At 41.6% G+C, this 12,523-nt stretch overlaps 1 protein-coding gene across 3 annotated transcripts in view; it reads right to left on the bottom strand.

Moving 5' to 3' along the window:
- cd276 (CD276 molecule) overlaps positions 1-12,523 on the bottom strand; it is a 79,583-nt gene that overhangs the window by 20,408 nt on the left and 46,652 nt on the right. For all 3 annotated transcript variants that reach the window (XM_030098973.1, XM_030098986.1, XM_030098980.1), the window contains exons 5-6: positions 8,878-9,015; positions 2,904-2,945 (exon numbers count right to left, since the gene is read on the bottom strand). In XM_030098973.1, coding sequence (XP_029954833.1) covers positions 2,904-2,945; positions 8,878-9,015 — 180 coding nt within the window. The remainder of the gene's footprint in view (positions 1-2,903; positions 2,946-8,877; positions 9,016-12,523) is intronic.

Raw genomic sequence — 12,523 nt, 5'->3', positions numbered from 1 at the left:
TCTGGCTTTTCAGCAATTTCATCTGAGGTCAACCATATTTTTAGTGGTGGTCTCGGTGCAAAGGCGTCTGAGTAGAGCAGAGAGTGGAACCTGTTTCTGTTCATCAGCTTCACAAGGCCCGATATTCTCGAACCTTCCATCTTCACGGGACCCTCCCTCAGTTAAGAAGGGTTAATAAAACCATTTTTCACATCCGGCGCTCTCGTTTCTGAATGCGTGCCAAATTGTTCTTTTCCAACAATTCTTTGTGTGTGAAAGAACTGGGTCACTGACGAGTGAGCTCTTCCAGGGCCTCGTTGCTAAGGCCCGACTCCTTAGAGTCCAGCTTTAGGGAGACAGAGGCTACAGCACACAAACTGAAGCCAGCTTCTGACAGCACAAGCTACACTTGCATGACTGCAGCCCCCCCCCCCCCCCCCCCCCCCCCCAACACACATCATACTCAGATTACTGAACGCATTTAAGGAAGGAAGTGGGGGAGGAAGCCAGGAGGAACTATAGCACATCTCTGCATGTCAATGGGCATCACTGTATACACAAACAAGCCTCTTTCTTCGTGTCGTGGGTGTCCTTTTGCATGTGGCTGTGTGCTGCCGTTGGATTCAGCATCTGCAAACACATCCTGAACTGGAACTGCACTGTTTGTTAAACATCATTTACCACTGCTGTACAAGCAACAAAGGGATCCTACCCCACTGCAAATGAATGAGCCCAGGTCCCTAGTTATCATTGGTTATTGTTCCAATCAGGCTGGCTTTGAAAAGGGAGGCACACTCCCCTTTGGACAGCTCATTAAGATAACACACAAACGTGGCTCCCCATCATCCTGAGTTTATTAAAGTGGGGCTCATTTCGGCTCCTTTGTCTCAAGCAGGAACCTCTGCCTTTGTCAGCGCAATTGGAGCCAGATGGCAAAACAAAGCTGCCTGTCTGGATTGCTTAGAGAGCGATCTCAGAAGACTGAGCCATTAGCTTGACTTCACCAGCTCATGGCCCGCAACGTCCGTTTGGATCAACCAGGTGCACACGGAGGAAGCAAAAGGGAAGCAGAGACAAGGGTGGCTGCAAGTTGTTGCCTCGTCACTAGAGCGCAGGCATGGCTACACTCTCCCGGCGATATTTTTTATTTTTTTTTCTCGCCCGGTCCCTTTAGCTAAAGCTGAGCTATTACGTCTCGCTAGTTGTGGGATGGCTGACCCCGCTCCTGGCAGCACAGATCTCTCTGAAACATTCATGAGAGAGGCAGCAGAGAATAAAAGCCATTGTCCCTCTTCACTCAGAGACTCCCCTTCACCTCTCAGCTTATTAAAATCACATGGTATTAACTTTGGCGTTCACAGAAAGGCTAAATAATTCAATCAGAATAAAGAAGGAGTCAAATGAATAACTCTAATGACATTAACGCTTGAGGGAGAACTGCTCGCGACTGTGAGGGGTAGCCACTGAGGCTAGGCAGGCAGAAGAAGCTCGCTCTGCTTGCTAATGGCAAAATTAATTCAGGCCTCATAAGGTCATATTCATGCTAAGCAGAATATCACATAACCCTCATCACAGCACAGAAGCACACATAGTAGCATTCTGTCTGGGTTCACTAGATGTCTTGAAAGCCACGATGTGAAAACTGAGCAAACCTGGAACCCCAGTCACCAAAAAAAAAAAAAAAGGAAAAGAAAAGAAAAAAGAAAAAAAGAAAAGAAAAAAAAAACCTGAACCCTGTAATAAAATAGTTATTCAGTGAGTACGTTAACAGGAGGGAACAAAAAGGAAAGAAAATTATTCACAGAGTTAAATCTGTGATGCGTATCTTTTTTTTCCACCTTCTGTCAGTGGGAGTAATAAACAGTGAACGCGCCCATTAGTCAGAAGCTCCAACCAGCCTGACTTGTTACGACTGGTTTAGCATGCTAGTCATGCTGTTATTTGTCAGCATGTAAATTTTTGGCTTATTGTGGTTCACAAAGTCCATTTCATATCTCTAAAATTTTGTTTCTTTTTTATCTGTTTTCTATAATCTTTATTATTTAAAACTTATCCCTGATTAGTTTCTAAAACAATGGCAACTCTCCTACAGACGTCCTTGCTGTATGAGTTGAAACTTATTATAAGATTAGCAGCTTTAAGCAGCATAAAGGGATGTCTCTTATTGTTTTCTTTATTTGTGCTCATAACATCAAAAGTAACTTAACGACATATCTGACATAATTCTGCTGTGACTTACTGGAAAAAAAAAGTTTCACTGTCTTGTTAAAACAGTCACAGTAGCAAGACTTTGAGCATTTAGTGAGACTTGAGGAACTTGTTGTCATTAAATTTACAGACAAGATAGGTTTTACTTTTATAGCTATAGCTTTAGGGGCATGTATAATGTAAAACAGCTTGTTGGCAACCCAATTTAGTGAATCCATCTTTCTCTCTCTCTCTCTCTCTCTGCTTTAAAAACACAATCTCACGCACGTACAGACACAGGAGTTGTGCCACTGGGCTTCTGCACTGAATGGATTCTTTGCTCTGAGCGGGTCTCGCACGTGCTTGTTCTTCAATGTTCACAAACACAGTAAACAAACTTCACATTCAGTTCTGTTGTGTCGCTACTACTCAGCCACCTGCCCTTTTTTTTTTTTTTTTTTTAAACTGTTGGGATTTTTTAAACATTTGTTGATCTGACCACTTGAAATCTTTTCATGCTGTACAGAGAAATCTATATGTCAGAAACACACACACACGTAATTTTGGTAATCATGCACCAAAACCACCTTTCTTTGGGTTCTTGTTTGATGCTTAGACATAATTAAATGTTTGAATATCGTTTCAGGATGAGGGAGTTTAAAAGGAGACTTGAAAGTGCAGCTGTCCCCCTGGCCACACGACAGGCTTCAGACTTGACCAGGTGTGGATTGGCTGACCTGTCTTTGACTCCTCTTCCTCCAGCTCCTTGGCCTCTTCAGCTGTGGAGAGATAGAGGAGCCATTATCAGTGGGAGTCACAGCACAAAAGGCAGCCGCACAATGTAGTCACTTCATCGTGAGCCTATGGTGGGCTGATCCCTCGCAGCTCAAAGGACAAGCTGTGATGAGAGCCCTATATGACGATGAGGCCCTTCACCATGGTAGAAACGGACACACACAGTCACACACACATACGCAGAGAGTCATATCCACCCCTTAACCTCTCATCCAGCCCTTTCACAAAGACAGTAATCACATTAGGCTTTAGCTGCGGGCTCTCTGAAAACCCACTGTCAACAGAGTTAGGGAGGCAACTCAGTGATGGCTGTCACACTTACATACACACAAGCCATGCATGTGCACGCACACCCATGTGGGCTAAAAATAGCCTGGGACTGAGAATTTGAGTGGTGGAAATTTATTCCGTGACACCGTTCTCATCACAATCGGGCTTCAGATCCACCATTTAGCATCTGATACATGAGATTAAACTGATAATTGAAGAAAATTAAATGTCAAGGCAACACAATTCATATGTTTATATTCCTGCACGTTTGCCCGATTTGCTTTAACTTTGACAGCAGAGACTGTAATCCTCGGGGGAAATTAAGCAAAAATCCTTATTATTACAGCAGCAGAACGTGCTGAGCTTCCTGATTCAAGCCGTCTGTGCATGCATGGAAATCTACACTCACCACATTGCTTAGTCTCCTTCCTCTGTGTTATAATATATTGGGAAATAGCGTTTGACTGTATTATGTTCTTTATATGTCTGCATATGACTGTGACACATGATAATTAGCTGGGCCCAGGATGTGGCTTTGTTCCCTCAGCTTCACATTCAGAGAGGTTTAGTGACTCTGCAGGCTAATGTCAACAGCAGATGAAGCTGGCAACTTTGAACTGTCAAGAATACGGATAACCTGTTAACAATGTGCTCACTTCCAGGAAATCCTTCAAAAAGAGAACAAGAAATGCCACTGCTTCACATCCTCAGAATGGCGGAGCAAAATTAGCACAGGTGTGTGAGGTCACTCACATTCACCATTTCATTCAGCACCTCCAAATTGACCAACAGTCGCAGCGCTGTGGCAGCAGAGGAAATACCTTCGGGGACCGGGCTTTGATAGGAGAGCGAGGCTCATTTAAGGCACCGAAGAGGCAGGGTGAAGGCGAGGACATCCACAGAGAGGGGAGTGAGAACTGCCTCCCTTGAACATCGAGAGTAGCAATTTTATGCCTGCCAACGGCTGGATTTCAAATGTGTAGGGGGGAGAAAACGGTGGCTATGGACAAGACGCATAAAAGACAAGCCAGTCTGCACATTGCTGTTTATTCATCATCCTGGATGGAGTCTCTGTGCTGCTGAATGTTTTCTAACCCTGCCGTGACACCAAGAGTGATTCAAATATCAGTGGAAGAAAACAGCCCCACTTAGTAAACCAATAGTACTATAAATCCACTGATTAGTGGCCTAATTAATTCATTCCTGCACCCTAGAAACAGCAGAAGCTTCTTCTTTGTGATGTATGAGGACATAAGGCTGTTTTGTGCTTCATCGGGTTTAAGTTGTTGAGTCTTTCTTTTGAATATCAATTCAGAAACGGAATACTTGATGGACATTCTTCATTAAAAAAGAGAAATAAAACATTTGCTTTGAAGAAAAGTTAAGTTAAAATATTACCATTCACAGATTTATCAGCTCGCGATACTAACATTTTTAACCTTCTTTTCCAATCGTCTGGTTGAACAAATAGGTCAAACATCTGATCTTCCAAATATCCATAAATATTTTGGGATAATGTATTCCTGATTTTCACAGTGGTTCAGTGGGGATGCATAATAGATTGTGTGTAATTACCACAAAATCAACATGCAAACAAAACATATAGCAAAAGACTGACAGAACTGTTTCTACGTACTGTGCATCCAAGCTATATGAATCAAAGTGACAGAATGCTAAACATGGGAGAACAGATCTGTCAGTGGCAATTAATTCACAAGCATTGTGCAATTAACTTAATAAAAAGATTGTAATCGATTGAGAGCCCTAAATGTTTTATACCTGGTTGCCTCAGAGCAGAAGCCACAGGCACAAAATTCTAGGAGAAAAAAAGTGATGACAGAACTACAGATGCACATGTAATGGAAAGAAAATAGAGCCAAGTTGCAGCTGCTGTCCATTAGGAGCACGAGAATGAGTACTGTTATTTGGAATAACAAATCTGAAAGCAGAACAACATTAGTACATTTCTACAGCAAAAAAATTTCGATTTAGAATAGGACTGGTCAGTCTAAAACAGTCCGCTTATTCCTTCTCAACCACATGACAGATATTTTCTTCGGGTCAGTGTCCTGAAAATTCAAGAGTTGTACCCTCTCGTGACTACAATGTCTGGATGTACTCACATTCTATGGCTGTAGAATTGTCAGAGAATGTACGCGTGATACTTATGCTCCTTTATCCAAGATTAAACTTCTAAATATCTGGCAGCTCTTCCATATTACCGTGTGTTTTTGTTGGAAGTGATAAGCTCATGTAACTGGGGAAGACACGTGCCAAATCCTGTCAGTGGTGATAAGCATGGAGTATCAGTCTGTACATATTTTTCTAATGCTAAGTAATGCATTTGGCTATGAAATTTCCAGTAATCTTCACAATTATTCATTTATTTATTAATGAGTCCAGTGCATCCAGCACCAAAAGCTACAAGGCAGCCACACAACACGGCAGAACTCCCATCTGTGCATTAAAGAAGGCACAGTGCATTTTTCCTTATGTATATGATTTAATTACCTTGAACACAACTCAACTTTACTATGTTTCTAGAGCACTTTAAAACAACTACAGCTGGAACAAAAACCTGCATATAGTCATTAAAACATAAAATTTGACAATAAAAGACGTTGATAAAACAGTAAAAACAGGAACAGAGTATCAGGCTGGGTTAAAAGAAAAGAGATAAAAATGTGTTTTAAGATCTCTTTTAAAGCTAAACCCCCGCCAATATACACCAACAAAAATTAATCTCTCTCCTCAAGTCCCTTCTTTGCTCTTTGTGCACTAAATGATCTGTTGGTGTTATAACTATAGAAATGATTTAAAATATTAGCAATTATTAAGAAATGGAATTTGCAATATTCTTTTTGCCGAACAATATATCAGAAAGATTCAGTCTTGTATAAGTTTTGTTACATAACTTTGGTGCGTTTGTGCATGATAGAAGCAGAAACTACCTGTCCACAATGTTCCAGCTCAGCCTGAAGCTTTTTAGAAGTCCCGTGTGGTGTTTTTTTTTCCTGTATTTTGCTTCAAACCACTCTGACCTCTTTCATTGAGTTTCCGCACATCCTGTGTATATCTTAACTGACTTCAGACTGTGGAACTTGTTGATGCCATGACCGTTGAAAAATACAACTGATTACCTCAGTTTTTTGAAATGGCTGTTATAAAAAAAACATCTTTTGCAATAAAATGATTATACTTTAGCTAATCCAGGTCATGTAAATGGTAAATTAGGAAAAACTGGAGTCTAATTTGACTCTGATTTTGTTCAAGTTTGTTTTAAGTTTGTAATTTCTATTTCAGTACATGTAAAGTATACAGGTGCATCTCATGAAGACTACAACAGAAAATTCAGTTTTTTCCTTGAACTGTGAAATCTGTTCGTATTTTAGAATTGCTACATATAAACTACACTATCTAAGACATTTATTATTTATCATTTTAGCTTAAAAATCATGGCAACTGGTAATGCAGTATTTCTAATGGTTTAAAAAAATGTTCCTCTTTTTTTCAACAAGGGTCCATCTTGTCAATAATTCTAAAAGTGAATTCAACTTTTTGTATGAGTGAGAGTAGAAATAACAGACTAAATAATCAACTTTTAAGGAAATTACATTAGTTTTCAGATGCATCTGTAGTTTTTTATTGCAGCAAATTCATAAATTCAAATTTGAATTTCATTAAAAAAAATTTTTTTTTCCTGTTTTGTTTGCTTTTACAGATGGAAGATCCTGTGAATTTGGTGCTTGGGTCATATCTGAGCAGCAGTATGGGAGTCACGGGTGCTTAAAGCCGATCAATGATAGCTGTTGGCCTGGGGTAAACCTGTGGGTTAACCCCTGTGAAACATGTACACTGCTGCGGTAAAATCCCATAGGGGAAACGCTGCTTTCCTTCAGACTTTCATGTTACACACAGGGGAAATCCATCCCTTGTCACTGACATGTGAAGCCCAGAGTCGGTCTGATTGAATCACATGCTTATGTGAATGTAAAATGAGCTTTGGAGAGACTGAGAATTGGCTCTGGGTAGGTCGTTGGAAAGATCCATAAGATTCAAAGGAAGTGTTATTATACAAAGAAGGCCGACGAGAGAGATGAAAGGAAAAATACGGTATTAGGCAGAGCAGAGCTATAGTGGTGCTGAGATGCATGGCTGTCCCTGGAATTGAGCTTTCACTTCCCACTGCAATACCACAAGCTGCTCCACTCTGTTATGATACACATTCTGGTGCTCCACATACATTATGACAGGGAAGAAAAATGACTTACTCACTTCCCCCACTTTTACTGACCCTTCCCCTCTTGCTGCTGAGACACAGTGAAGTGAGAGTCAACTTCAATCTGGCTATACTTGGGAACACCATTAAAAGATAAGACAACCACAATTAGGTTGCACTTCTCTGCTTCCTGCCCTCCGAACAGCTCTGGATGTGTGCATAGCCATCCTATTTTAAGACCCTCCACATCTGTATTCATATAGCACCGCTCTATCAGCAGTGTAAGAATCGGCATGATATGTGAATAAGTCAGCATTTCCCATCTCGTCGAGTTCGTGCTCGGAAAGCGCCAAAAGAGTCCACAAGCATCGCTGGCAGGGGCGGGGTGGGGTTGGGGGGCAAAAATAGGATTTAACATTTCAATAAGGCGGACAGTGAGATGACCACATAATCAATCCCGCCTTCAATGTAATGGCTGCAGGCGACACGAGCAGCTCCTCGTCCGGCCCACTGAAGAAAAGGCCCCCACGCTCCCGGGAGCCCTTTGCCCGTGGGAGGAACTGCATTATATTTCTCTCTTTCCATTTGATTTGATTTCATATGTTCCATGGAGCTATTTACTCTTTCCTCTGAGTTTGTGTCACTTCCATATTTATTTTTAAACCTCTGGGCCCTGGTGCAGACACTGGCTGACCTTTATTTAAATGTCTCCTCCACTCTGAGCGGATCTCATTACAGAGCTGGTGGCTTTGCACTATCTATCTCATTTCAGAACTTTTTCTCTTTGCACTTGCGGCGATCCTCAGCTATTCCGCAACGCTAATTACTGGACCCGAGTAATGATGTTCCTCTCTGCCGAAGATATGTGTCGCACCATGCAAGATCCTGCCTATACGCATTAAGCAGAACTCCCTCTGGATTCTCAAAGTTCCTTGAGCAGTTAACATCTCATCATTGCTGCTCTCCTCTATCTCTCTCGCGCTCATTGTGCCTCCCACATGATCTTGGCAATACGTCGCAGTTGCGCATATCATCATGTGGTCCACTAGGTGAAGGGTTCAAGGAGTCATCTTGCATTTTAATGAAAGCCCCAGGACAGGCTGAATGAAAGCATCAAGTTAACATCTATTATTCAGCAAGTCCCCTAAACTGTGTGTGTGTATCAGGCCAAAATAGTCCCAGTAAAAAAAAATATAAATAAAAAATAATAATAATTTTATTACTTTTTGGTTCATACTTGGTGCAACTTGCCACATCTCTAGGATTATTCTTCAAAACGGAGGCAAGACTTTAATCTAATCTTGCGAATGTTTTCAAAGGATTTCGAAAGAGACATCAGCGGTGAATTGTGAGAATATCCACCGGTGCTGAACGTGTAAAGTCACCTCTCTCTGCTCTTTGGCCCCTCTGTGCTCCACTCCCCTTACCTTCCCTCCTGGCCTCCTCGCAGCTCTCCTTGATCTTCCTGCGGCAGACGGCAGCCAGGGCAACAAGCAGCACCAGCAGACACACGGCCAGGCCAACAGTTACCCACAGAGCCACTGGGGGGAACGCGATGTTCTGACCTGAAGCAGAAAGGGCAGAGAGAAAAAGAGAGAGGGTGGGGGAAGAGACGAGAGAACCTCATTATTCACTCTCGCAGAGCTAAAATAAGAGTGCAAGTGTCACCGCTGTATCCATCACCATTATTCTGCCATTTGACAATTTTGCTGTTCGGGCTACCTGTCATAAAAACTGCAAATTATCTCAACGGCGGAACTACTAAAGCACAACGTGATGACACTGATGATGATTATTGCCATTGTCGTCAGCACTGTCACATGCAGGCCGTGTTAGGTTTCCACTTTGAGAAACGGTGCGACTGTTACGGAAATTAGAAATGAATGTGAACCTTGATGTGAACAGAGCAAGCGCTTCTCTTCTAGTGTCCAATTAAGACACTTGAGTCTTTCAATTGAGTCCAGATGGCAGAAAGCTTACCCGTCGCACAAGACCGTGTTGTCGTTTCACTCAAAACAGCATTGGCACGGCTTTCAGAGGATGTTGGCACTAGCTATCCCACCCCCTGCCTTCTGCTACACATTGCTCAGATGTGGCAAGTTATGACGCTCAAGCTTTAATATTCCATCATTTTTTAATATCATTAACACCATTATTAATATGAAAGGCTAATTTTACTTTTTGAGACACCAGAGTGTATCTGCTACATTTGCAAAATGAAGGTCTGGTCCTGTTAAATATCAAAGGGCGTGATATTTTTCCCCACATTTATTTTTTTATACCACACATCTCACTGGTGTCCCATTTTATTTACAGAATATGTTGACTTTTGTATTAAAAATAGTGTGTTGGTTTCTTCATCACATGACTAAAGAGAAAGGTCTACAAACATTCATTCGATCATTGTGTGGTTTTCTACACTCAGGCTACGACACTCTAAAATCGCTTTGGAGACAATTAGCCATCATTGTTAGAGACAGTATCCTGGCAAACTGGCTGGGAGAAATAAAAGCTGGTCAGCAGGACAAAACAAGAAAAAAAAAAAAAAGATATCGGACATGGCGAAATTTCCCAGGGGTATTCAAACTGAACAGAGGGAAGGAAAACAGCAGAGACACTAAATAGCTGTGAGCCTGGCTGCAGCACAAACAGGCCTCCTTCAGAGAGTGCCTGCTCTGGGCAGTTAAAAAAAAAAAAAGGACTGAAAAATGACTGGCATCGGAAAGATGCTATGATGAAGCATCTGTAAGGACTTGGCATCAGCTGTGAAGACAGGCAGACAGGCTATTATACCGTCCGGCCAAGATGGAGGGCAAAAAGAGGTATATTCCATTCTCAGATGCAGATCCAGCCCATCTGATGCTGTGAAACATGTGCACGGTATTGGGAATACTAAATTTCAGGGATGCCAACTGCAAGTGTCTTTTCTAGGCTTGAACCATAGCCTGCTCATTTACATATTTAGCGTCCACACAGCTGAAATAGTCAATGCACTTGCACGTAGCTGAAGCTACATGGCCTTAAATGAAGGTCTTCAGCTGAATACGTGGTCCATTGTTATCTTGAGGCAACCCAAAATTATCCGCACAGTTTTGTAAGAATTTATCTTGTATGTTTTGTGAACACTTTCATGGTACAGTACTACACCCATATGCATGCTGGTGGGGCCTCAGCAACACTGGCCAAGAGGTTGAGAATCAAGCTTTTCACTGGTTAATAGGACATTCCATCAAAAATGCCGACAGTGATTTCAGACTGTCTGAATTTGGACATGCAAAGATAGTTCTAGCTTTATGTCGATGAAACGCGGCCTTAAGTCTATATAGTAGAACCCTATTCCTGCCATAATGGCTACATTTGGTGACACTGAAATCACAATATACCTAAACGTTCATGTTGCCACACATAAAACAAATGGAAATGCAAACTATGATTTATGTCATTATTTTAATGTTATTCAAAGGTCAGTATAGTCTTTTTAAGTGTGTTTATTTATTTCAAGATTTCTTAAGGCAAAAGGCATGATAGAAACTTTGGCGTTGCTACTGCAAAGCAGGATAAACAACCAAATGTCACAGAGAAAGACTAAAATCTGGAAAGTCAATCTTGTCATTTTGATGAAGCTGCATAAGCCTCCCCGGGCTAGCCATGACTGATGACGCTGTGGCTTTCTGTCCAGCAAGCCCTTCACTCTGCTATATTTAAAGAATGACCATCTGAGAGTCGTTTCATTTCAACAGCTAAAACATGTATGAACGAGGGATGATCACACATGTCAGATGGTCAAAAACAAGTAACAAATGTGTGAGGCTTATTGTGATGAGTGAAGAAGGCACAGGGCTCTTTGTTTCCAGGGTCTTTCTCCTTCTCTTTTTACTCTCATACCTTCCCAGCACGCGCACTGTCTCTCCCTCAAGGCAGACTGATAAAGACAAATGCCATAGTCGGCTATCATTGCAACGCCGGGGCCCGAAGGGCTGCAGGATCATATTTTTCTTTTTCTCTTGTTTGATGATGTGATTTTGTTTTCTTCAGAAATAGATTTGTCTCTAATGGCTCTGTTTACCTATCCTCTCGTTCCCCTTTTCCCTATTCCCTCAGTGCACGGGTGAGGATGGAGTGCTCTGGGCTGCACTGTCACATTACCTCCAGTCTGCAGACTCAAGCACCAAACTTCACTTTGTGGATGTGTAGCACTTGCCAATGTACGCGTTAGATGACTCAGTTAATTTAATTTTAAATGAGCTGTCCAAAGTGTGTGGATTGCCAGCATTAAGACGATTTGATATGTTGAGTGTGAGCGAGAGGAGAGAGAAATGAAGGGTGGATGCGAGTATCTATGATGACAACATACAATGCAAGATCATAAGCAAACAGAGTGCAGTTCTTCCCTCCACATACAACTACTTAAACATCTGGCACAAAGAATAAATTCAGCACATTTGACATCACAAAGCCTTTATGAGTTTTATTTTTTATTTTATTATTTATTTATTTTGGAGTATGTGTGTTTGATATAAAACTGTACACACTGCCCCTACTGCTTTTGACAGCTCCAGTCCACAGTGATTATTTTCTCTTACATCAATAAATCCACCTCACATGAAATGTCCAAATAATTTAGCAGACATCAGAAGTGATAATCAAAAGCAGATTGCCAGCTTGTGCAGTCTAAAATTATTTCTGAATATTGCACTGGAGCTGATTCCCTGCGCCATGTGATCAAAAACCAACAGCTTCTGGCACTCCTGTGATTCATTTCTAATGTGTCCCTTTCAGGTGCTTCAGTCCCAGGAAACGCCACAATCCACAGCTGCCTGAACATATAGAGGTCACATCTGCCTCATACATACTGATAAATGCAGCATGCAGTCATAATTGCAGGAACACCTGCACAATATAATGCAAATGCCGTATAATAGTCTGCCTATAATGCTCTAATTTTACTGCAACTGTCTATGAGACACTATATCAACACTAGAGTAGTTTTAGAGGCAATAAAAGAATGCTGTTGTGTCATTTTTCTATTACACCATACATATAATGCGTTATTGTGTTCATTCCTTGTAGCTT

Source organism: Salarias fasciatus, chromosome 1 (assembly GCF_902148845.1).
Source record: "Salarias fasciatus chromosome 1, fSalaFa1.1, whole genome shotgun sequence".
Lineage (NCBI taxonomy): Eukaryota > Metazoa > Chordata > Actinopteri > Blenniiformes > Blenniidae > Salarias > Salarias fasciatus.
This window is presented reverse-complemented; position numbering and strand designations above follow the sequence as displayed.